This window comes from Cynocephalus volans, chromosome 3 (assembly GCF_027409185.1).
Source record: "Cynocephalus volans isolate mCynVol1 chromosome 3, mCynVol1.pri, whole genome shotgun sequence".
Lineage (NCBI taxonomy): Eukaryota > Metazoa > Chordata > Mammalia > Dermoptera > Cynocephalidae > Cynocephalus > Cynocephalus volans.
Window position 1 is genome coordinate 55709614 of NC_084462.1, and position 26604 is coordinate 55736217.

The following is a 26604-nucleotide window of genomic DNA, read 5'->3' on the forward strand; positions in this document are numbered from 1 at the left end:
GATGGGCCTGTAGTACTCATCTCTCTAAGGCCAGGCTAGTGTCTCATATTTCATCTTGTCTTTAAAAAGCGGCAGCAAGATTATCTAAATCTTGTTACTGGTGCTAATCCTGTAAGGATTAAATACATAGAACCTCATTAAGATCCTCCTAGTATTAAAAAACAGATTACTGTAGCTCTCAGTAAAACAGGCCAGGGAGGCACTCCTAAGTCACTGGGGGTGTTTGGTAACTGACATCAGGTGGAGATCCCAGGAGAACTCAGTGCCTTCCAGAAGACTGATCATGGACCTGGGCAGACACTCCGTGTCTTTCTCCTTCCCTTGCAGGGAAGGGTGGCAGCTCTTCACAGAAGACTCAACAGCTTGTCCAGCATCAGGCCGGGCTGGTCTTTTATCCAGATCAGATGTGTTTGGATTTAATTAAATGGAGGCTCTCAAAGTGCCTACACAATTAGCCGTAATTGCTCCTTAGTAGTGTGGCAAATCCAAGTTTTGTAACTGCCCCAGTGACTTCTGAACATATGCTCCAGGTCTCAAATAATTAGTTTCAAGCCTGAGTAAAGATAAATGGGTCTAAAAAGAATCAGATGGGGAGAAAGTTAGACTTATAATAATTAAACAATAAATCCCTGCAGTGCTAAGGTAGATTTGTGATACAAGGCAAAGGGCTTGGGCTTTGGGGTTAGGCATGGGTCTGAAGTTCAGTGCTCCTGATTACTCACTATGTGAGGGGTGGGCAAGTCTTTTCATGTCATTAAATCTGGTTCCTCATCTGTGTTTAATTTCCTAGCAGACAGCCTGAAACATAGTGCATCTGTTCATCTGTCCATTCATTTAGGTAATCGTTATTAAGTGCCCACGAAACACCTGGCCTCACAGATACAATGGTGAACAAGACCAAGAATATCTTTGCTTTGCTGAGTTTATCATCTAATAGAGGCTCGTTCTATGTTAGAACAAAACATAAAGATATGAATAATTAGCCTAGGAATGACAAAATTAGGCAGAAACTCAAGGAAATGGTAGAGAAGTAAAGATTTTAGTAACAATTTAAAATAAGTCTCTCAGTACCGTTTCTTATGCAGGCAGATAATGTCACCAGCACAAACCACTGCGCCAGCGCAAGTGATATGTTCCATGTGTTTAGCATAGTTGAAACTGGACTAAGAGGATTTAGACATCTTTTTTCTTTGTTGTTTTTTGCAGGGGCAGGGGGAACAGGTGGCCAGTATGGGGTTGGTTTGTTTTTTTTTAATTCTATATTTTTTGTTATTTTTATAAACTGGCTAGATATTAATTGGAAAAGTAATGTATGCACATAGTAAAAACATTCAAACAGTGCAAAAGTCTATATAGTGAAACTGGGTTTTTCTCCCATCCAGACCCCTAGTCCTCCTCTCCAGAAAATCAATGTCTGTTACAGTTCTTCAGTGAATATTTGATCAGGTACATGCACACATATAATCCCTTTAAAACCTAAGTACACACATGAAGTGGTGCCATACCCTCTGCTCCATCCTTGTTGTTGTCCCTCAGTAAGATGGCAGGAGTCATTCCATGTCAGCCAACACTACATCATTCTTTTTCTCTGCAGTGTAGTGCTTCATTTAACTAGTCCTCTGCTGATGGAAATTTAGGTTGTTTCCAATCCTTTGCTGCTACAAACAGTGATGCAGTGAACATTTTGCACACACATCTTTGCATACATGTGCAAGTAAATCCACAGTATAAAGTCCCCAAAAGTGGAGTTGCTGGACCAAAGGTTTGTACTTTAAAAACATTAGTATGGGCCAACTCCGTGGCTCACTTGGGAGAGTGCGGCGCTGGGAGCGCCAAGGCCGCAGATTCAGATCCTATATAGGGATAGCCGGTGTGCTCACTGGCTGAGTGTGGTGCGGACGATACCAAGCCAAGGGTTCCGATCCCCTTCCCGGTCACATAAAAATAAATAAATAAATAAATAAAAATAAAAACATTAGTATGAGGGTACTTTAAAAGGTTAATGGAGAGGGCCTGCTCGTGGCTCACTTAGGAGAGTGTGGTACTGATAACACCAAGGCCACGGGTCTGGATCCCTATATAGTGATGGCCAGTTAGCTCACTTGGGAGAGCGTGGTGCTGACAACACCAAGTCAAGGGTTAAGATCCCCTTACCGGTCATCTTTAAAAAAAAAAAATAATAAAAATAAGTAAATAAATAAAAGGTTCATGGAGGCTGGCTGGTTGGCTCCGTTGGTTAGAGCATAGCCTTGTAATACCAAGGTCTAAGGGTTCAGATTCCCTTACTGGCCAGCCTCCTAGAAAAAAAATAATAATAAGATTCATGGAAAAAATAGAATTAAAAGATAATACAAATTTTCCCATGAACTTTTTGAAGACCGCTCACAGATGTTACCACATTGCCTTCCGAGGCCCATACCAGTGTGCATTTCCTCATCAGTGGACGGACAGCAGGCCTGTTGCCCACACCCTCCCCAGTCCTGGGTATTGGCAAACTCATGGATCTTGTCTAATACAGGCAGTGGAAAGTGATTACTAATTGTCATTTTAGTTTGCATTTATTTAACTATGAGTAACATGAAGCATCTTTTTGAATTGCCCTTTTAGAAGACAAATGAAACAAAAAATTAAGGATTTCATCCACCTTTTCTGTCAGCCACGACAGTGATTCTCAGAGTGTGGTCCCTGGACCAACAGCATCAGCATCACTTGAAAACTTGTTGGAAATGCAAATTATCAGCCCACCCATACCTGCTGAATGAGCAACTCTGCAGGTGGGGCTGGGCAAGCTCTTTTTTAACAAGCCCTCTGTTTAGGCCCCGCCCCTAGAGTTTCTAGTTCAGTAGGTTTGGGGTAGGGCCCAAGAAAATGCATTTTGAACAAGTTTTGAATGGGCTAGAGCATCATTCTTGCAGTGATATTTAACTTCCATGCAGCTTTTCCATTTACTCTTTATAAGAAAGATTACCAGAAAGCTATTGTATGTACTTAGGGATTTAAATTTTATTTTTGTTGGATGTTTGATAGATCTGGAGGAAGTGCCTGGTTGTACTGAAGTGGGGATTCACCCCCTGCAGAAACCTTGCCCTGAGGAATGTTTGTAAAGCTTCTACCAAGCTAAAAGCTCTGCTTCAGATGCGTCCAAAAGGCTGAGCAGCGCCCCCACCTGTGAAGGTTGCTTACTGCAGGCAGGAAGGAAGTCTGAAAAGGGTGGCTCAGAAACAGAAGAGAGGGTGCCTCACAAAATGGCTTCTCATGTTTCTCGTATAGTCTGAGCTGGAGAGATCCTTGTTCCTTTGAGCAGTGGCCCTCAGCCCTGGTCACACATTGGAATCACCTGAGGACCTTGTCAAAGAACACTCATGCCCAGGTCCCACTCCTAGACATTCCAATTTAATTAGTTTGGGGAGGGCCCAGACATTAGTGTTTGTTGTTAGTTTGCAAGATCTCCAGGTGATTCTAATGTACAGTCAAGTTGAAGAACACTGCTTTAGAGAAAAATTTAGAAATCTAGATTGGCCTTTTCAAGTGTTAAGGTACAAATTCATATCTAAATAATTTTTTAAATTGTGGTAAAATACACATAACATAAAGTTTCCCATCTTAACCATTTTTAAGTAGTGTACATTCACATTGTGTTGCGGCCAATATCCAGAACTCTTTTCATCTTGCGAAACAAAAACTATACCCATTAAACAACTCCCCACAGCCCCTGGCAACCTCCATTCCATTTTCTGTCTCTATGAATTTGACTATTTTCTAGGATCCTCATTTGTTTAGTGTGAGAGGGCAAACCAAGCCTGGCTGTCAGTAACATGTCGATCGATTTCTGGGTTCTCTATTCTGTTGCATTGGGTGTCTGTTTTTATTGCCAGTATCATGCTGTTTGTGTTACTTTGTAATATAGTTTGAGGTCAAGTAGTGTAATGCCTCCAGCTTTATTTTTTTTTTAATCTTTTTGTGACTGGTTTATTTCACTTAGCATGATGTCTTCAAGCTTCATCCATGTTGTAGCATGTGGCCATTAACCTCTACCTTTTATTAAAGCTGCTGAGACATAACATGGCTACAACAACTTCCCAAACACCAGCTGAGATCATCCCTCTTGAACAAACTAGGCTCAAACACCCTACCTTCTCCATTCAGAGGCCTCCTCTGTGTATTTCTGAATGGGTCTGCCTCCCTTGGCACCATGTTCCTACGTCACCAAGAGCATTTTACACTAATCCACAGAGCATGCTGGCTGTCCCTCAGGACTGAAGTTTGTCTTTCCTTCCTCCCCAGTGCTGACAAGAAGATCCTGTAAATAACATCAACTTGGTACTTTTCTTAACACCGTGAATCATTGTATACTAATTGTAAACAAAGAAGCTAATCTCAAAGGGTTTTGCTCTTGCTTTTATTTAATCTGTGTGAACATTTGTACTCATACACACCTGAATATCTTTCAATTTCCATGGAGCATATAGACAGGTTTCTCATGACCTACCTTGAAAGAAGCATTGTACACCTATTTGATAGATGGCACCAACACTCATGGGCTCTACTGTTATGTTGTTTTCTCTAATTCCAAGGGGCACCTGGAAACTTCTCTCCAGAAAACCAAAGAGTAGTATCTGTCTATCTATCTGACTCTCTCTTTCTCTCCACATACACACACACAAATATATACATACATATTTCTCTCTCTCTTTAGTATACTGGCACCCATTTAATAAACACTCAGCTCACATTTTCTCCAATATTTCTTGTACCTAAAATGATTGAGTGACCTTACTCTTTTGCCCGCAGGCTGCACGTGGGAATTTGGAGCCATGGTGAACTACATCAAGAAGACCTATCCCCTGACCCAGCTGGTCGTTGTAGGCTTCAGCCTGGGTGGTAACATCGTATGTAAATACTTGGGGGAGACTCAGGCAAACCAAGAGAAGGTCCTGTGCTGTGTCAGTGTGTGCCAGGGGTACAGTGCACTGAGGTAAGTCATCTGCACCCCACTTCTTCCTTCCATTGGGCCCTCCAGTCAGTACTCATTGTTGAGATGCCCCAGTGCACCAGACACCAAAGACCAGGGGGACACTTGGCAGACCAAGTGGAAGTTTCTGAATGTGGGACTCACCTTGTTTTGCTTCCACATCATACGCTCAGACCCCTTAAGCCTGGGATTTGCAGCTGCATTTTGGGATCAGATCTGTAATTGGATAAACCAAAGCCCCCCGATAGCTGCTGTTTCCCTAGGGAGTCTCTGTGAGGTGACTCAATCTGTTGATGCTTCAAGAGTTTTCCAGAACTATGAAAGAAAAGGGGGGACTGGAAACCCAGGGTCTGAGAGCTGGGCCTTGTGATCCCAGATTCCTCCTACCTGCAGGAGAGTTGAGTTTCAGATGGCATCTGGAAGAGATCTGTAGAAATCATTTAACCAGTGCCCTCACCTTCAAGTATTCATCTCTCATAGGCCTCCCAGACATCATCACAAAGGAGCTGACTTAGTGAATAAAGCTCTATCTCACCCCTTAGTCTCCTGCTAACAGACACCCTGCAGGATGAGCACATGGTCATGTGCTCTGACTCCCCCTCAAGAGAGTGCTGTCCCAGCTCTATCTCAAGTCACACACTAACTCACACACACATCTCTCCAGACTTTTCAAACACATTCATGTTTTTTCCTGCACTCACTCTCTTCATGATAATGTCTTTTGTATTACAAATAGGTATGACCAATTATTAAAGATCTCTTGAAGAAATCCAAAATCGCATAAGAAAGTAAAAAAAAAACTCCCCTGTCTAAAACGAAACAGCCCTTATAATTAATAAAAGAATCCTTCCTTTTTGCCTTACCTGTATCTCTCACCCTACAGTTTAAACCTATTTTGCTATTTTCTGATGGATAGAGGCTATCTATATTATTTCTAAAAATATATTTCTGGTATTTGAAGCCAGCACACCCAAGGGCAAATGTGGGCCCAGAATTCAGCCCCTTCCAATGAGGCTTAAAGCTAGACAAAAAGGAGGTTCTAAATGTACCCTAAAGAAGGCATGAAAAACAGCCTTTTCGGAGTTCTAGGGCCAAGCTCTCGGTTCCAGTTTTCCTCATCTGCAATATGGGGATGATGATAATAAAAAATAGTACCTACCTCAGTAATGCCATTGTGAGGGTCAAATGAGTTAATGTATTTGAAGTACTTAGAACAGTGCCTGGCACATAGAAAGTAAGTTAGAAACTGTTAATTGTTCTCATATCCTCATTATTAATCAACTTAAAATGAAGAAGGTGGGTTAGATCAGTGGATCCCAATAGACCAGTCCGGTGAACCAGCGACTGTCTCACTTCATTAAGAATCGTTTGGGAGAATCACGTTAGAAATAAATTCAGTTTCTTGGGCTCCACCCCTGGAGATTCTGATTCATGAAGTCTAAAGCATGGGACCCCAGGAATTTGCATTTTTGACACATTTCATAGGTGACTGCTGATGTTTAGCTGTCATTGGGTTCAATGACCTCAGTGGTCTCTCCAACCCTAGCATTCCAGGTCTCGGTTAGTCCCCTTGTCCTCCTGTTGGGAATCTTCCCCTTCACTACCCTGGACATTCTGAGGAGGTAGCTGAAAGGACATGTTCCTTTATCTTGCTTGAATAGAAATATTCATAGCCATATGTCACCAGAATTAACCAAAGTCCCATCCTGCCCAGTCACTGAGATAAGAAGTGAGCAAGGGCCTGCAGGAGCCAGGAGGCATAAGGCCCTTGCCTACTCTCACCTGACAACTGTTCCAATGTTTGGCAAGCCTTCTATCATCCGTAAAATTGGAATCAATAAATTCTCTTTCTTAACCAACTGCTGTGGACTTGCTTTGAACATTGACTCTGTGTTCAGAGAGTGCTGAATTTGATAAGTAGGAGGATGTAAGACAGTTTGTTTTTGGTTTTTTTCAACGAACAAAATCTTAAAAGAACAGCTTCATTTCATTTTGCTGCAGTAGCACCATCTGCTGTTGGCAAGGGCACATGATCAGCGCAGTTAGTGAACTAAGGTGTTCGAACTAAGGCAAAGAAGGTTCAAGAAGCTAGGAAACTAGAATCTGTGAGGTGCTATACATCTTGCAGACCTAGTCTACACAGCCCCTTCCTTGAGACCTCAAAGAGGTCTCACGTCATTACCTATTATCACATCAACCTCATGCAATAAGGAGAAAAAGCAGCCACTTTATTCTCTGGAACACAGAGAACTAATGTTGGGGCTAAGATGGTACAGTTCTACACACAGGAACTGGTGGCAGGTCAGAGAGACACCTGTGTGTGCTGGGGCTGCCTCGGGCTTAGGTCCCCTCAACGTTCCAACCAGATCTTCTGAATGAATGAAAGATAGTACCTTACTTTAAACCAGTATAACCTTTTTTTTCCTGCCAAGGCTTGAGGGTGATAAGCCTTCTCACTGGGATGATGCCAGCGTGCGTGCCTCCTATTACACCAAGGTGGAGCAGGGAGGGCTCGTCTGCCTCTGCAGGGGCCACACAGGAGTTCGTGTTTCTGGTAAATCCCTCCTAGTGGAGTCTAGAGAACCGCCTGCTCAGTGATCTCCTCCCTGTGGCTTCTCGTCCCGGTAGCTCGCCTCCTCTCTAGCCAGAGCCAACTGAAGGCTCAGAGAGAAGCCAGCCGCTTGCTAGTTAGCAAAGTCTAGCTGCTGCTAAACAAGCTCCTATTTTACCATGTGCTGAACCACTGAAGGAGGGGCACAAAAGCTCTGAAATTACATGGTTTCTGGCAAAATTTACCATGTTCCCTCCGCATAAACAGCTGCCAAATAGCCCTGGGAATCCATGTGGTCAAATTCAGTCTAACTCTCTGGTTTAATGAATAAATTGAAACTTTTATGAAGACACTTGATTATAGATTTATCCAGTGAATAGTGACCAGAAAGGAGTGTGAGAGGCAGAAATAGGGGGGGCCAGAAGATTACCTGCAGATTGATTAGTCGATTTGTTGAATCTTTCAGCTAGACATCTTCCTAGGTAATGGGGACACAGACCTGAACAAGGCAGGCAAATTCTCTGCCCTCATGGAGCTTACAGAGATAAGAAGGGAAGCTTTTTTGGTCTAGTTTCAGGTAAAGTCAATTATTTTTCCCAAGGAAGCCCTCAACTTGGCCAATAATAATACAATTAAAATGAAAGCGTTTTATTGCAGTTTGGGTGTAAAAGATAGTCTGTGTCTGAGGACCTTGCAGCATTTAATGACAATAGAATGATATTTACCAAGCCACAAACCAACTAATACATGTTACTAGTATATTACACTTTTGGCATATGAGTGCCAAGGTCAAATGGGGAGGTGAGTGGGGAGGGATTTTGGAAGGAGGTAAGGGTAGGGAGGATATTAGCACAGCCCAGGCCAGGGTCAGAGGCCCCTTACGGGACAAGGAAAGAATTTTCAGAGGAGCATTTCAGATCTCTCTAAATGCAATTGTGCTCCTGGCCCAGTGAGTGTGTTAGCATCACAAAGGCTTAGCCACCTTAATGTCCCAGGGTTTTATAGCAGGGCCTTCTTGCCACAGGGGAGGGCCAGGGGCCACTTTTCCTGCCAAATGGTATACATATTCTCTCTCTTACTTTGAATGGCCAAACTCCAGACTATGATGGAGCTTATGACAAGAGCAAGCATTAGCATTCATAAAGTTCCACTTTAAAGTCTGTGTTTATAGTTGAAGAGCTATAAAATAACTTTGAACAATCAGTAATTTTGGATGAGAGCCAAACAAACGGGTTTTTGTTTGCCCAAGACTCTGTGGGCAGAACTACATACAGCCTAGGAAACAGCATAGCTTTTCCACCACTGGGTTGTGAAGCTGACCACATGGTTTGCCCTTAGTGCCTTGGGGATTTTTATTTTTGTGTTGTTAATTTTTTTTTTTTTTTAATTAGAAAAATGAGGGGCTGTGTACATACCCTTTGACCCATTCCTGTAAAAGTACATCCTAAGGGAAAATATTCTAATAATGAAGAAAGGGCGTTGGTGGTTGGCCACCCCTACCCTAGACTGAGCTCCTTCTCCCTGCCCCCTATCCTGCCACCCCGATGAAACTAACACAGCCCAGCCAGGCTGGTATCAAAGACTCTTGGCCTGCTCCCTAGTGGGGTACAAACATTTTTTTCCTGCTCGCACTCTCAAGCTGAACTAGCTACAGGTGACAGACAACCTCAGCAGATTGGCTCTGCCCTGAAGTGCAACCAGCTGCCAGCTGAGAGCCTTCTGCCTGGGTTTCTTGGGTCTAGAGGCTCCACCATCCCTCCTCCCAGAGGCCATGCTGTTCATGGCAGGAGGCCTGTCCTGTGCCTGGCTGGCCTGCCTAGGGCTGTCCTCATGTCTCTCTGTTTCCCCTTCTCTCTGGAGGCTGGTTTGGTCCTGGTTATGCCCCCACTGCAGTATGGTTCTCTTGTAGCACCAAGTTAGAAATAATACATTTGCCTAACAGGGGGATAGTTAAGTAAATTATGATATACCAACTCAGTGGAAAACAAGGCAGCTTTTATTTTTAAAAATTAAGAAAAATGTATAACATGACAGAATGTGTATAAAAGTAGGGGGAAGGCAATGTGATTGGGGGGCAGGAATGGGGAGTTGTTATTTAATGGGTATAGAGTTTTAGTTCTGCAAGATGAAAATGTTCTGAAGGTCTGTTGCACAACAATGTAAATACTTGACACTACTGAACCACACACTTAAAAATGGTTCAGATGGTAAATTTTATGTTATGTGTTTTTACCACAGTTTTAAAAAAATATGGTTGTACCTGGGCAAAGCCTGGAAGGGAACACCCTCCTTCCCCAAGTAAAAATAGTTCTTACGTTGGTATGGTAGTATTCTGGGAAAATACTTAATGTACTTTAATTTTAAGGTTTCATTAGCATATTGCTTTCAAGGTATTTTTTAGTATCGTGTAAATCCACATCCCATAAATCCATCACCAATCTTAATTCATAGTGCCCTTGAATTAAGGGCACTTTTCTTGGACTATTAGGGTCATGCTTGCCCATCCCACTTTCTCTCTCTCTCATTCTCATCCTTCTTATTTTCTCAAAGACCACAGGAAAGCTGCTTGGCCATTCTCACAGTCTGTCAGTTCTCTGAGATATAATTTATTTGAACCAGGAGATCTGAATTAATTTGGCTGTTCGATGTATTCTTTCCCCAGTTCATTCTGACTTAAATTCCTTTTTTTTTTCCCCTGGACTATGAGTTGGAAATTGACTTTAATTCCTTTTAATCAATGTTTGGTCCACTCATTTTGCAAAATATGAGTTGGAAAGTTGAGCTTTCTCTGAGCAGTACCCCAGCAACATACACAGGTTGGCTCAGCTCTTCCTTGCCAAAGTAATTGCTCTGAACATAATTGTAAATACCTGTTTGTTTGGACCCTCTTTTAAGTGATTTCAAAATCCATTACTTTTCACATATTTTAACAGTTCAAAGAGAAATCCCTCACCAGCAAATGACTATTAAACCCATACAGGTAATATTTTATTATTATTTCATGTTACATTAATTAGAAATGAAGGCATTTGAAAAAAAACTTTACTTTGGTAATAGGTAGGTCGAAAGTGGATATGGTTCTTTAAAACTCCATACATATCTTTCTCAAATAAGACTCCCAGTGAAACCATAACTGATTTTTTAGGGTACTCTCCTCTTATTTGTGCTCTCAGTGACAGCATCACTTTTTGAGAGCTTTGCAGCTCTCAGAAGGCATCTTACCTTTTGGAGTCATCCTGGTTCTCTCTGAAGTATTCGAAACCTGCTTTCTACCAATAAGGGTTTACTCTGGATTATGCAAAGCCTTCCCCTCACTGGAATTATGACCTAGCTGTTTTCTCCTGGGGTTCTGCACTAATTTCCCATGTTCTCAGCCAGTTTCTCCTGATGGGCCAATATCTGGCTTGGCATGGGGAAGAGTTCCTGCCATCCCTTCTCTCTTCCAGAGAACATAGCTGTCTGGAGGCAAGTCCAGAACTTAGATGTTCTGCTGCTTAGACAAGTAAGGTACTCACGCAGTGTCTAGAGAGCTAAAGTCCCTTGGCTTTGGTGCCCATTTTGTGACTAGCATCTAAAATGTAAAACTCATTTTGTCCATCTGACCTAGCGGCTCTTACCCAAACATTCTCTGTATGTTTTTCCCCTTGGGATTTTGGACTCAACATGCATGTGTGTTTTGTTGCCATATAGCTCTCTTCTGCTTCTCTTCCTGAAAGTTGACCGTATTTTGAATAGCCACATGGTCTCCATCACAGAGATTCTTCGCATCCTGGTCTCATCTCATCAACTCTTATTGATACCTCTGAGATCTATATATTCTCCTTAATTAAGTTCTCCCTATGTGTGTTCTGCCCATTGGTGTATGGGTGTCTGAGGCTGTGATGTCATCTCTCCCTCCCCTTTGAAATTTCCCATTCACTCTCATGACTCACTGCTGTTCTCATCACCCTGTCATGTTTGAAGTCTGGCCACCATGGTACCCCGCGTTGTCACAGTTTCATCTGAGTGTTTTCTCACTACCACTACCACCACCACCACCACCACCACCACCATTCTCTGTAAACCTTCTTGACTGGGTCATCTAGTTTCTTTCTTTTTTCTTTTTTTAAAGGATGACCGGCAAGGGGATCTTAACCCTTGACTTAGTGTTGTCAGCACCACACTCTCCCAGGTGAGCTAACTGGCCATCCCTATATGGGGATCTGAACCCGTGGCCTTGGTGTTATCAGCAACACACTCTCCCAAGTGAGCCACAGGACGGCCCCTGGGTCATCTAGTTTCTAAGCAGACATTCTCCCCATCCTTCTGCAATGCATGTTCCATCTAGCTCACGAGCCTGCCCAGCCATCAGGCTTCTTTAGCCAAGGTCAGACTTCAGACCCATTCTTAACATCACTAGTTGGCCAGCTCTCCACTCACCACATCTTCCCTGTCTGCAGAATTCTAGCCACTATTAACAGAAGCGATGTAAACACCACCAAAATCCCCCAAGGTGGTCTCTGTCAAGCCTCTCATGGAACTGTCTTGATGTGTCAGCTATAGAAGCAATCTGAAGTCTGGCTTGAGGAAGTAACCGCTTGAGCTAAAGCCGACCCTATAGAAGCAATCTGAGTGTGGAAATGGATTCTCTAATTCAAGCCCACCAATTTAGCAGATGAGGAAACTGAGGCTTGGAGGGGTGAAGTGGTTTGTGCTATTTGGTGAAAAGACCCCAGTGGTGTCAGAACTATGGCCGTAGTTCAAGTTCCTGCTTGACCTCTTGCCAGCCAAGTGGCCTGGACATCTTCTTAGACCTTCATTCCATGGCCAGACCCAGGGCCCCAGGCTCATTTGCCACACTAGCCTGGTCCTGTCTCCCGCCTCCTCTCACTGCAAGAACTAGGCTGATAAATAGGAGGCATCAACAGGAGCCTCGTAAGTGAGGTTCTTGATGGGGCTGTGTACATAGAGGTTCCAGTTGACCCGCTTGGTCTCTTTACCATCCCTGAAGATGGTGCTGAGGCTCACAGTACTGCGGTCTAACTGTTAGAACTAACTTTGACTCTTTTCTGTACCTTCTGATCTTTAACTCTCCTCAGCAGGGCAAACAATATTAAGTAGCTCATAATCCAAAGTGATTTTCTACTTTCCTCCTCCTCCTTTATTATTTTGGAAAATTTTAGACACATACAAAATAAAAAGAATAGGATATTGAACCCCCAGTGTACCCATCACCAGCTTCAACAACACTTAACTTAGGGTTATTCTTGTTTCCTCTATACCCGCCCACTCTCTGCTCCCCTGTAAACTGGATCGTTTTATAGCAAACCCCAGATAGTGTATCTTTTCATCTGTAAATATTTCAGTAGTGTATTAGTCAGTTTTGTGTCTCTACAACAGAACGACCTGAGACTGGGTAATTTATAAAGAACAGAGGTTTATTTGGCTTACGATTCTGGAACAGCTGCATCTGGCACGGGCCTCAGGCTGCTTCTACTCATGGTGGAAAGTGGCAGGCAGCCAGTGGAGACAAGCAGATCACATGGTAAGAGGAAGCAAGAGAGAGAGAGAGGGGAGGTGCCAGGATCTTTTAAATAACAAGCTCTCCAGGAACTAATAGAGTGAGAACTCACTCACTACCCCAGGGAGAGCATTTATCCATTCATGAGGGATCAGCCCCCATGACTCAATCAGTTTCCAACACTGCCACATTGGGGATCAAATTTCCATATGAGTTCTGGGAGGACAAAACATCCAAACTCCATCAGCTAGGGAGCTCTAGACGACTTTAAGGACTTTTTCTTAAACATAATCAAAATGCTATTATTATCACACCAAAAAATTAACAATAATGCCCTAATATCATCACATTTCTAGTCGGTGTTCAGATTTCTTGATTGTGTCATAAAAGTTTTTTTAACAGGTAGCTTGTTTGAATCAGGATCTACATAATGTCCACATTTTGCATTTATTGATTTGTCTCTTAAGTTTCTTTTACTATTTTTTTTTGCAGCTGGCCAGTACAGGGATCTGAACCCTTGTCCTTGGTGTTACAGCACTGCACTTGTCTCTTAAGTTTCTTTTAGTCTGTAGGTTCCCCCTTCTTCTATTTCCTTTCAATTTGTTGGTGGTAGTGTTGAAGAAAGCAGGCCTTTATTTTTTTTAATATATGGGATGAATGTTTTCATGACACCTTGATCTTGATTTTGTTTTATTAAACCAATATAAGTTAAGTTTTAATTCCTTAATTAAATACCCAAAGGTGGTAAAACAAACAAAGAAAAAACCCAGCCCCTACATATACTGAGTGGTAACCAAAGACACTAGGGATCAGTGTTAGACAAAACAAAAACCGAGTGAGACACGGGTCCCAGCCCTAGTCCTCCTTGAGCCCTGGGCCCCAAAGAATCCCCAGAGACTTTCAGCAAGCTGGAACGTCTTTTTATATCTCAAGTTTACGGCCAACACCCTCCTCCCTTCCCTACCTCTGCAGTCTTTCTACCATGAAAGATCTACTAACAGCAAGTATGTCACTTTAGTTAGGAGGCCAACAAAGGGAGAAATGAATGAGGGCAAGAGAAAGCTGGGATTCTGAGACCATCGGCTCTCGGAAGGGGCAGCTTGGATCCAAGGTAAGAAGAGGAGAGGGAGCTGGCTGAGGCAGCAGGTGTGGTTCACTGATCAGATGCTTCCCTCCCCCAGCCACCAGGCACATCTTAGGACAGGACCACAGTCCGACCTTAGCTGGTGATCTTCCCATGCATTCTGTGTCTGCAATGTTTGGGGAGGCCCTGGAGCCTTTTGACCTTTGAAGGTGGTATTAGTATTCACTTCAAGCTTTGGCCCATGTTTTATGAGCATGTCACGGACCATTAAATCCAAAAACCATTGCACTCTTAACTCCCTTTTATGTTTTAACCATGATATTATGGGAAATGTTTGGTATTCCAAATTTGAAGTGTGGCAGCTTTGGGGAAATTACTTTTATAAACTCCCTGGATTTAAGAAAAAAAAAAAAAAAAAAAAAAAAACTGTGAACCACCCAGTCCCCTCTCTTGCCAACTGGAAGATGAAATCTGTGTATTCTATGTCGGCTTAGTGACACCAGATTAATTTGCAGGGTGGAACCAAGCCTGGAGACTCAGAAACCTGCAAAATGCAAGTTTCTCTTTAATTAATGTGGACTTGGTGGCAGGCTGTGTTTAGATTCACACCCAAGGAGGAGGGCGGGCTGAGCAGCTGTGCTGGGAATGAGGCTGCTAGTGTCTGCTCACCTGACATGTGGACATGGAGATCTGGCCGTGGAGGCGTGCGGACATGTGCTATCTCCTCCCTCTGCACAGGCTGGTGGCAGAACTTGGGCTCTGAAAAATGGGGACAATATTACCTGCCTGGTGCCACTGCTAGAGGGTCAGAGGATGATCCTTATGGCAGGTAGGCCTAGCAGTGCTGAGGCCTGGCCCTACAGGAAGGACTCTTCCAGATGCACCCCACCAGCTGTGCCTAGAAGGGGTCGGTGGCCTCTGTGCTTCTACTTCCATCTCCTTGCCCCTAAATCTTCTAGGGCTAATCAAAAGAAAGATTTACTTGGAGAAGATCAAATTTTATGATTTTCTTTTATCTCTCAAATGGCAACAAAAGTTTTTTTAGGTTTTTCCCCTCTACACCCACCTTTCCCTTACTTATTACTGTTATTAAGCCAGAAAAACTTGTCTGCAGGGTAGAAAGCTGAATAGAGAAAATGTTCAAATGACAACCGAAACACACTTTGGTACTGGCAGGTTCTGTGACTAAGAAAAGGCCAGGCTGCTGGAAGAGGGCGTCAGGAGTGCCACCAACAAAGCCCCTGGCCCTGGGGAGGTTCCTCACTAGGGTCACGTTCAGCAGCACTGTTGTGGTTTCTCTACGGATGTTTGAGCGCTCCCACCAAAGTCCCTGTTCCAACAGAAAGGCCACAGCCTGCCAGCGCCAATCACGCCCCTCCACACTGCATCCCTCTCACTCTTGCTGTGGTTCTTTCAGGGCCCAGGAAACCTTCATGCAGTGGGATCAGTGCCGGCGGTTCTACAACTTCCTCATGGCCGACAACATGAAGAAGATCATCCTCTCGCACAGGTCTGTCACAGCCACTCTCTCTCAGGAGACAGCCAGTTCCTTTCTGCACTCATTTTGGAGTCACTAAAAGCCAGAACTCCTGTTTCTCCAGGGGGGGAAAAAAAGGCAGGGGTGTTGCAGACCTTCTGCTGACTGTATTTGTGACTTGGTTAGAAACAAACCTGTCCCAAGCTACCAGTTTTAGCCCTTGTAATTCCCAGTAAATTCAAGGCAAGAAACCACTCCTACACCAAGACAAAGAACCTCCTTCTTCTTTCCCAAATTAGAGCAGTCCTGAGGTGGCTTGTCATTGTTGAGGTGACCTTCCTCCTTAGGATGCTTCTGTGCTTGGGCATCAGGGTTCACTCTTGGTGGGCCCTTATGGCTCCAACCAAGCAGCAGCGGGACAGGAAGCTCAAAGTGCAACATCGGACTGCGCTGTGCTAGGTCCGAGCCTCCGCGTGTTCACCACGCTCACTCACCTCCCTCCTGCATTTGGTGGCCTAACCCCTCGTGCTTAGAGTGGTGCCTGGTGTGCAGTAGCTTGATAAATATTAGCGGTGATTTTATTATAATTATTATCCCTATCATCTCTTCCTCCTCTCCCACCCCTCCTCTTCCCTCCAGTTGCACTGGGTGATTTAGATGCTCGTGCACCCCTGACCTCTCCCATATCACTTACTGCCCTTGCTGAGAATGTTCCTCCTATCGTCCCTGCTGGTCGGAACCAACCCATTTAAGTTCTGTCTCAGCTCTCCTGTCTCCATGAAGCCAACTCCTCATACCCCAAGTCACTTTTCTGTTGCTTGCTCTGTGTGAATCCTCTGTCTTTCCACTACTAGAAACCACTGGAAGGCTTGGGCATGTTTTGACTTTCCCCAGAGCCTATCACATAATGGACACTCAAAAAATACAACTTGTAGGGATTTGGGGCACCACCCTAGGAAAAGCAATCTGACTAAATGATCAGTTTTTCTTATTCTCTTTTTTTCAATGGTTAAAAGAAAACATGGTATTGCCCATCCCAGCCACATGCCCCAGATTGGACGTCCTGTGGGTGGGGTTCACCTGCCTGGGCAAGGCTGGGCTCACAGGCCCCTCAGGTTGCCAAGCTGCCAGGTACATCCTCAGGTCTTCATGTCAGGTGGGTGGAGAACAGAGGGAGACCTCTGTTCCCTGAGCCAGTTGAACAATCAACTATTTCCACTCAGCTCATGTTGTTCGAGCATTAACTATGTGCTGGGCACTGAGCTGGGTGTGGTTCAGCTAAGGTTTGTATGGGTCTGGGGGTTTGCTGAGGTTATAAAGCCAGAAGGGGTGAATCCAGGCCTCTGATACCAAATCCAAGTTCTCTGTCCTCCTTTGTACACTTCTGGAATAGCAAATCTAACTCCCCCAGGGAACATTTGTTTTGCTAAAGGGCCGGGTCTTGCTACTAATTAGTCTAGAAGTCTAATCATGTAATTCTGAACAAAGTGGGAGAGTTCTTTGAATGTGCTCTAAGTGTATTTACATTTTTGAAATTTACTACAGAAAGTCAAACACTTAGAAATTTTAGGAAACTTTAAATTTGTGAATCCTATCTAGTACTTAGGTAATCTTCCTAGTACTCTTCTGAGAAAAAATAAGTGCTAAAGAAATGTGTTCCTCTCCTGTTGGGTGAATGGATGGCAGAACACTGAGTTTCCGTAATGAATCTTTCCCACTGTGGGGCCAAACTGCAAAGCAAACTCGGTCTTCCTCCAGCTGCGTGACACAGAGCCCTTGCCAGGAGAGGAAGTCTAAATTGCACATTTTGACCCCTACCTTTATTGTCATCCTCTCAAGATGGATCTCCTTCTTAATAGAAGTGATTACTGAATATGTGTTAGCTTAATAGAAGTGATTACTGAATATGTGTTAGCTCCAAATGCAAAATGGGTTAACCATTGTCTTCCTTGTTAAGCGACACAAACAGCCATAAAGGGAAGGAGGTTGTGCCAGAGGGGGCAGTGTCACCACCCGTGTAAAGACAAGGCCCCATGGTGTGGCCCACTGCCCACCACTCACCGTAGGTCCCGTCCCGAGACCTCCTCCCCTGGGACGAAGATTTTGTAATATTCAGCTAAACTCAAACCCAATCTTTAGTTTGTGTAAGTGCCCCTGAAAAGGATGAAAAGTCTTGACATTCACCTTTCTGCAGTTATTCAAAAGTCAACAGTGCAAGTTCATCCTCTGGGACATTCTAGCTAATGGGATCTAGTTCTTTTTTTTTTTTTTTTTTTTTTTTTTTAATAAAGATGACCGGTAAGGGGATCTTAACCTTTGACTTGGTGTGGTCAGCACCACACTCTCCCAAGTGAGCTAACCGGCCATCCCTATATAGGGATCTGAACCCGTGGCCTTGGTGTTATCAGCACCACACTCTCCCAAGTGAGCCACGGGCCAAGTGAGCTAATGGGATCTAGTTCTAACTCACCATGCAGGCTTCGTCTCCCAGCACACCTCGGCCAGCTGGCAGGCTCCTGGTTGCTCATCCTCCACTTTTTATTCTTTGCTGACTATTGTGTCTCTTTCTAGGCAAGCTCTGTTTGGAGACCATGTGAAGAAGCCCCAGAGCCTGGACGACACAGACTTGAGCCGGCTCTACACAGCGACATCCCTGATGCAGATTGATGACAATGTGATGAGGTGTGTCCACATGGGCAGGGGAGGGACACTGTAGGGCAGGGTGCCAGGCGGGAGGCCACAGACCAGGTCTGTGCAGCACCAGTGCTTTGCTCTGCTTGCTTTAGTGTTAAGGGCGTTTGAATAAGTGTCTAGTGTCTAAAATCAGAAGGTTTCATAGAAAAAACAAAATTTCTAGTTTCTTTTAGAAAATAGGAAGTAGATCTGACGCCTCGTTCTGTATCCCTGCATAGTGTAGTTAGCTTGAACTGAAGAGCTGGGGTGTGCAGGCCCTGGTCATCTGCAGTCCTCATCCTACCTGTCCTGCCTCAACACTGGGGCAAGTATCAGGTGCCACATAAATCTGCATTTGCAGTGGAATAAAAGGAAATAGTTCTTGTACCCATCTATTTCTCTGTCAAAAGTAGAAAAACAAGAGATAGATCAAGCAGGCTGTGTGTGTCAAGCAAAAGGAACAGAGCTTCTTTCTTTGGGGGTGTGGAGACTCTCCTCTGAGTGTAAGATGCAAATCCCGCCCATTTCACTCACCTACTTTTTACCTGCCTGGCCCCTCAGACACCTGAGGCCGTGACCCTGACGGTGTCCTCTGTCCTGGTACCACTAGTTTCTGATTGAGGTTAGCCTTGGCAGCAAAAGGTAAAGTTGATCTCTGACCTCATCCTTCTCTTTTAGAATGTCATCCTTTTTAACAATCATTTGATACCTTTAGACGTGGTCTAAAGCAAGCGAGTATTCATCCAATAGACAGGCAGATATTGACCCGAGAGTATGGGATCTCTACTTCTTTAAGAGATTTTAGGAACCTTCTTACATCAAGTAACTTTGAATATGTCTGTTAACAGTTATTCAAAGGAAATGAAAAGAAGGAAATTGCTGGTATGTTCAGAAAATGACAATAAATCTTACCCACCCTCACTCAACATGGGGTGTGAGACTTTATTGTGGTGTCTAATGAGGGAAAAAATAAATCTAATTTAAAATTTCCATTCATCTTCTAAAAATTTTTAAGCCCAAAAAAGAATGTTCCTCACTTCCCTAAAGTTTTCTCTTTAATAGTGTTGGCTAATAGCAGTTTCATGATCATAACCAGTTTTGGCAGCCTCCTCTTAGATTCATCACCCATAATACTGGATGAATGAAACACTTTCCCTGTCCACTGATTTCACAAGGATGGTCTCTGTCTATGGCCTCCTCCCTATCAAGAAAGCCCTAATAGTCTAGCCTGAGCTTTTCTGGTCATTTCCAGGCAGAGATGTCTAAGGAGGCTTCAGGGGAAGTGGGATATCTTAAAGACCCCAGTCAGAGCAGAAAAGATCCACTGTTCGGAAACCAAAGGGCCTAATCTATGTCAGAAAGAAATGAGGTTTTCAGAGGTCCTCAGGCCTCCCAGTATCAGACTTCCAGGTTGAACCTCTTGGGGCACACAGCAGAGCGAAGCTGCAGGACTTTCATGCTGGAGCACTGAGGTTTTGTTAAATGTCAGTTTATCTCTGATTCTTCTCCATGGGTGGACAGAATTGGTAACAGTGAACCCCTGTTGCATTTCTATTATCCAATACATATTTCATTCCAATTCGTAGATGGTCCTGTTACTCTACCAGGATGAACTCTGTTGAAAAGAAATAATGCTTTTGAATTAATAAATGCCTTTGAATTTCAGTTTCTCTGTTTCATAGTGACATCTGGTTTTATACTACCTTGAAAGAGGTAATATCCTAAAATAATTACTGTAGATAACGATTACTTCAGAATAATTACTTTGGGCCAGTCACTGTGCTAGTAAGCACTTTAATGTCTTAAGTCCCACAGCAGCATTAAGGAAAGTCCTGTCTTTAAATCCATTAGTATTACATAGGAGAACTCAAGGCTCTGAAAAGTTGAAACATTTTGCCTAAGGTCACACAGCCAGTAAGTGGTGGGGCCAGCATTTGAACCCAGATGCCAGAGCCAGTGCTCTTAACCCCTAATTCTACTGCCTACGTATAGTCTACTAATATGAGGAGCAGTAATCAAATCAGCTCAGCATTTAGACTTAACTCTGCTGCCTGTGTATATTCTATCAATGCAGCAAGTTAATGTGGGGAGCTGGAGCAATAATCAACTGAGTGTTCTGATCCTATGACAAATGTTTTGTCCTTTTTCTTTCTTTCTTTCTTTCTTTCTTTCTTTCTTTCTTTTTGGGTGCATTTCAGGAAGTTTCATGGCTATAACTCCCTGAAGGAATATTACGAGGAAGAAAGCTGCATGAGGTACCTGCACAGGGTGAGTAGCCAGCACCAGCTCAGAATTAGCGTCACTCCATCCAGCCTTGCCCACAATACAACAGAAATCCTCCTAAATTTCCCTGGTGAAAGCTCAGCCACAATCTGGCTCAAACCACTCTAGTTTTTTACCTTGATTTAGTATTGAACCAAACTGTGTCCCTTTGTGACCTCCGTACTAAACATTAATCCCAGAGCTGCCCTTAAGACTGGTCTACTCCCATGTCTGTGTGAGAGACCTTGAAATTTCTCATTCACCCAATTTTTTCTTAGTCTTCCTTTGACAGTATAATCCCACCTGGATTCTGCCATGGTTCTTGATGGGGGATCCATCTAGATTTCTTTCCATCCTGGATTCTTTTTTGGCCATTACATATTTTATTAGCATAGTGCCTAGGACTGAACTCAAAATTTCTGCCATGATCTGGCAAGCACAGAGTAAAATAGATGTATTTCTTTATCAAAGTGATGAGATTTATCAAGTCTATTGATAAGGTAAACTGATTTGTATTAATGCAGTTTTTAGCAGCTACGATAAACTTCATGTGTATTAAGTTTGTGGCCAGCCAAAATCCCCATCTATTTTTTACCATCAAGCCAGTCCTTCCCATTCTATCTTTGCCCAATTGCTCTTTTTACCCAAACACAGGACCTTTTGTTTATCCCTATCAATGACTAGCTGTTGGTTTGGCCCAACATTCCCCTAGCCAAAGCAGAGAATTGTGAATTGCAGTTCTGCTATGTCATGTCAGCTATTCCTCCTAGTTTAGCATCATCACCCAGGCTTGTAAACCATTATAGAAATGTTGAGCTGTCTAAAGCCAACATCAGAGACCTCCAGGCTAACACAGCCATTCACTAACTTAGTGTGGCTGTTCAGTAATGTCTGAGTCCCCCCATCAGTACCATCTCTACTAAAATGAAAAAAGAGACTATTGGCTGTTTAGCTAAAGTGGATTTTGAATGCACACCTGCCAAGAGTTGCCCGATATCCACCAGCCTACTCCTGTTTCCAGCCTTCACATTCTTCAGAAAGTCTCTTTTGTCTGGCATGGAGAGCACTTCATTTTTCCTCCCCACAATGTAAACTGAATGAGTATGTACATAACTCTTTGTAAAGACATTTTTCTGAAAGGCACGGCTAATCTGAAACACGGTGTTTATCATCAGAGATAGTTTGCCACAGGGTTCAGATCCCCATACCAGCCAGTAGCCAAAAAAAAAGAAAGAAATATTTTGCTAGTGAGTGCCAGTGGATACTTCCCTCTCCCCATCAGAGCATATGGGTCACCTAGGACACCAGTAGCTTTGCTCCTGCACATGCCTGCTGCCAGGGCGGCAATCACAACAACAGTTGTAACTCATCCCACTGCTGGTCAACAGAAGGCATCATTAATACAGCTGTTCAGCAAGCTGAGCTATGACACTCTACTCTTTGCTTCAGGGATATGTCCGGTGGTGAATTTAGCCTTGGAATCAGTGGGATCTGAAAAAGGGAATTGTTATCTTAATTTTGCTTTATTTTCTTGTTGCAGATTTATGTGCCTCTCATGCTGGTTAATGCAGCTGATGACCCCTTGGTACATGAAAGTCTTCTAACCATTCCAAAGTCTCTTTCAGGTAAGGGTTTCTTTCGACTGCTCCCTCAACCACTCAGCAAAGTGTCACAGTAAATTCTGTCACCTTCACCATGCTGTCATCTTCTAGAGACCAGCCTTTTTTTTTTATTAAAGATGACCGGTAAGGGGATCTTAACCTTTGACTTGGTGTTGTCAGCACCACACTCTCCAAAGTGAGCTACCTGGCCATCCCTATATAGGGATCCAAACCCATGGCCTTGGTGTTATCAGCACCACACTCTCCCAAGTGAGCCACAGGCCAGCCCTGAGACCAGCCTTTTTGAGGAAGGACATCTCATAGCAGTGTTCTGATTCTGCCTATCCTGATAGCCCTGGGGCTCTAATGGGGCCGATGTAAATCCTTCTCATACTCCATCCTGGTGCAGGAGACATGACCATCATTTATATCCATACCAAGAGGGCTTTGAAAGAGTCACCTGGTATTCTGTGAAATTATTGAATTATCAGAGTTATGGTTCCATTAACTTTGAGAGTTTGACTTAAAGAGATATTTGACTTAAAATTGACCTGAAAAACAAAACAAAACAGTCAGTTTTGCTATCTCTTGTGACAGCCTCTCCATCTGCTTTGAAAATAAAAATATAAGCAACTGAAACGGCAGAGAACATTGCTTATGGGAATGTTATTGTGCTTGTGGCCATCACGGTCTCATTTCATGCTAAACAGGAGCTAGAGGAGAAATTAGAGAGACAGTAGTGGTAGGAAACACTGGGGAATTCTAAAGTTACTTTGCATTGTGATTTCAGATCCCTAGGACATAATTTCCCTCCCTCCATAGTCCTCTGTGATTACATTTCCTCTTGTAAACATTGTATTTAAACCAGAAGAATGAGGAACCTCTTGTTCTCCTAAGCTAGAAGAGTAAATAATATAACAGACAGAATCCACACCCTGCCAGAGCTCTGTTACATGGCTCAGGATGAAGGCTGAGTGTGTTGGCGGTATGTCATATGATAAAAGCTGTCTCCTGTCAACCCCTGTCCAGCCATAGGCTCACTGTGCAAAGGAGCTCACTCAGCCATGTCTGCAGCAGTCAGAGAAAGTGACTACACTCGCTTCCATCTGGACCTGTGAAGTCACATTCATAGTGCTAATGCTGTCACACAGCAATTTATCAAAGGGCGACTAAAAAGGAAGAATAAAGGGGGTCAGACAAGAAGAGAGCCCTGTAGAGCCAGCAAGGGGCCCCTGGAAGTTACTCCCCTGGGAAGACAGATGTTTCTTGTTGTACCTGGCTGTGCCTGGCTGCCCATTTTACACACACATCTTCAATAATGGCCTTTACTATCCCATGTGGGATTAACCTAAACATGGATTCAAGCATAAGGTTATTAATTCTCAGGATGGCTATTTAGCATGTGGCATTGAGAGCTTGGGCTTCTTTTAACACAACTCGTAGCTTGAAGTTAAGTCTTAGTCAATGAAAAATCATTGACTCCGTTGAATTCTCCTTGTTCTCTAGTAAATCATACTGTAAGTGCTATGAATCCCTGCTCAGAGCCTGAACCCCACTACTAGCATTGGCATCACTTGGGACCTTGTTAGAAATGGAGAATCTCAGCTCTTCTCTCAGCCTTATTAAATCAGAATCTGCATTTTAACAAGATATCCCAGATGATTCAGATGCCCAGTCAAAGTTGGAAAGCACAACAAAATCACCCGGGGGTCTTTAGCAATACCAATACCTCAGTTCCCCTTCCCTCACTCCTCCACCATCTCCTACCCCCAGAGATTCTGATTTAATTGGTCTGGGTGCAGCCTGGGCTTAGGGAGCTTTAAAAACCTCTAGGTGGTTCTACTATGCAGCCATGTTTGAGAACCACTTAGAATTCTAGAGATTTCTTAAGTTGATGCGCATTCCCCTCCAAAGTCAAGCTGCTGTATCCAAATCCGCTAGATCCTACTATCTTGCCTGCCCCACCAAAGGTCTGCCCCACGTTGGCGAACAAGGCAGAGTGAGGAGAGGCTGAGTTCCCACACAGGTGACTTTTCCATGTGGGGAAAGCCTAGGCCATCCCAGCCAGGTCACTTTTGCACCTCTTGTCCTGGAGCTCACTAGAGTACAGTAACTCAGCTGCCTTTTCCCTACAGAGAAACGGGAGAACGTCATGTTTGTGCTGCCTCTGCATGGGGGCCACCTCGGCTTCTTTGAGGGCTCTGTGCTGTTCCCTGAGCCCCTGACATGGATGGACAAGCTGGTGGTGGAGTACGCCAACGCCATTTGCCAGTGGGAACGTAACAAGTTGCAGTGCTCCGACACGGAGCAAGTGGAGGCTGACCCAGAGTGAGGCCTCCGGACTCAGGCACGCTCCAGTGGCCCTCCTCTGGAACCTCACCTGCTGTTTCAGGTCTCCCATTTCCCTTAGTGACCTGGATCTGACCTCACACCATCAGCGGAGGGCCACCCACCATGCACACCTGTTTCTAAGGAGGCGGCTATCCTTGGGAGCTCCAGGCTATTTTTGTGCTTAGTTATTGGTTTTCTCCATTGCATTGTTAGCCATGATGACAAGCGACAGGGTTCTCATCCTCCTGTCCAGTTTCAGTGTCTGGTTGCTTTTAAGCCAATTATATCTAGTTTCCCTATTAAAAGTGTATCTGAACAGCAGTTTTGCTTTGCCAATCAAAGGCTTTTCCCTGAGAACAGTGAAGGATGTATGTTACTTTGTGGTGGTTGTATGTGTCCTTATGTAGACACTGAAAAGAGCTCACCATTCTAGGACAATGCTGAAGTCACAACTCAGCTTGGGAGCCTGAGGACCTGGGCCTCCCAAGGCTGGAGTATGGACCTTTAAGTGGCAAGGGAAATTCCTTTGAGTCACAAGCCAAGTTTCTTCCTCACTATTTTCTAAGACAATTTCCCCACACTTTGCTGCTGCTGAGAGTTACGTGGGGCACTTGTTAAAAATTCAGCCTCTCAGGTCCCTCTGCTTAGAGAGGCTGACTCAGTGGGGCTGGGAAGGGGTCTGGGGATTTTGATTTTTGATAAGTGCCTCAGGTGATTCTCATCATCAGGCAAATCTGGGAAATACTGTCCTATGGCGCCTTTACATTAGAAACATCTTGGTAGCTCTTTTTAAAAAAATATCATAGTTGGAGGTGTCCCCTAATTCCCAGGGGCCTCCAAAGCAGCAAAGCCTGTCATGTAGCTGCCCTGTGTGATTGAATTGTGATGTCTCAGAAATGGCCCTAAGTAGAAGTGAGCATCTGGGCTGCACCCTGGCTCTGCTCCTCACTGGCTATATGACCCTGGAAAAGTCCCTTGGGACTCAGTCTGGGTAGATTGCCGAGATCACTACCAGTTCTAAAGTTCAATGACAAACTCAGTTTACTGAGGTTTGAGAAAACGTTCCCCCAGGGGAACCTGGGAGCTGTTGTCCCAGTCTAAGCTTGTAGATGTCATCATTTGCCTTTCTTTTCTTGTCCCTCATTTCACATAAAGAGGTTTTGGGGTCTTTTTTAATAAAGCACTCAATTGTAATTTTTATTTTTTTAACCCAGGTCTCTGTAACTCTGGCTTTTGATACCAAACAATTCAAAAGTTGGATCTGAGCTTGGAGAAAAATATTTCCAACCGAAGAGGTTATTTTGAAACCATATTTTTAATGTAATAGCCTATATTCTTGGTCCGTTGGATATATCTTTCCAAAGTGTGTCTTCTCAACTGAAAATGTCACTCTTGGTTTCAAGTACTCCTTTTCTCTAATCCTGTGGTACTTGAATATCTAAAAACCCTGCACTTTGAAAAATCAGCAGTTGCTATCTAGAACTAAACAGAACTATGAGTGAAATTGCCTAGATATTAAAAAAAATTTTTTTTCCCTGATTCATCTCCTGTGACTCCAGGACAGACTAAAATGTAAATAGTGGACCTGTTTGGGTGTATAAGGGATGGATGGAAACACTGATCACCTGAATGTCAGTCCTTATGGCCACAGGTGGATATAATTTGGGCATTGGTCTGAGTGACTGTGACAGTAGCATCTGTGACCTGAAGAAGCTGTTTTTTGACAATCACTAGATCATCCTAATAATATCAAAAACAGCCATTATTTCAAAAGATTGAATTTTCTGTGGTCTCAACTTAGCTTTGGTATAATTTCTCATGCTTATCAAATTCTATCATTGTGGCTTTTCCCCCAAGTTGTTATTTCTCTAATGCATTTTCTTTCATGTTCTTTTAGCACAGATTGGCACTGTTTTATCTACCCATCAATTTGGAAGCTAGTCCCTCTCCTCTGTTACTTTCCCTCCACTCAGCCATAGCTGTAATCTAGAAATAGTCATATTTCCTGCTACTACCTTCATTTCTCAAAACTTTTTGTGAAAATAGGTAAACCAAGCAATAACTTTATAGGATTGAATCACGATCCCAGGAAGTGAAAGGCTCCTTTCATTTGCATGAGGCCACAACTCTTGATCTCTTCTGACAAAGTAGTG

At 43.7% G+C, this 26604-nt stretch overlaps 1 protein-coding gene across 6 annotated transcripts in view; it reads left to right on the top strand.

Moving 5' to 3' along the window:
• Positions 1 to 24772, top strand: part of ABHD2 (abhydrolase domain containing 2, acylglycerol lipase) — a 95892-nt gene extending 71120 nt beyond the window's left edge. For all 6 annotated transcript variants that reach the window (XM_063090327.1, XM_063090322.1, XM_063090324.1 and 3 more), the window contains 6 exons: positions 4792 to 4975; positions 15525 to 15617; positions 18156 to 18266; positions 20456 to 20525; positions 22060 to 22144; positions 24256 to 24772. In XM_063090327.1, the coding sequence (XP_062946397.1) occupies positions 4792 to 4975; positions 15525 to 15617; positions 18156 to 18266; positions 20456 to 20525; positions 22060 to 22144; positions 24256 to 24452 (740 nt within the window). In that variant the 3' untranslated portion in view covers positions 24453 to 24772. The remainder of the gene's footprint in view (positions 1 to 4791; positions 4976 to 15524; positions 15618 to 18155; positions 18267 to 20455; positions 20526 to 22059; positions 22145 to 24255) is intronic.
• Positions 24773 to 26604: the final 1832 nt, after the last annotated feature.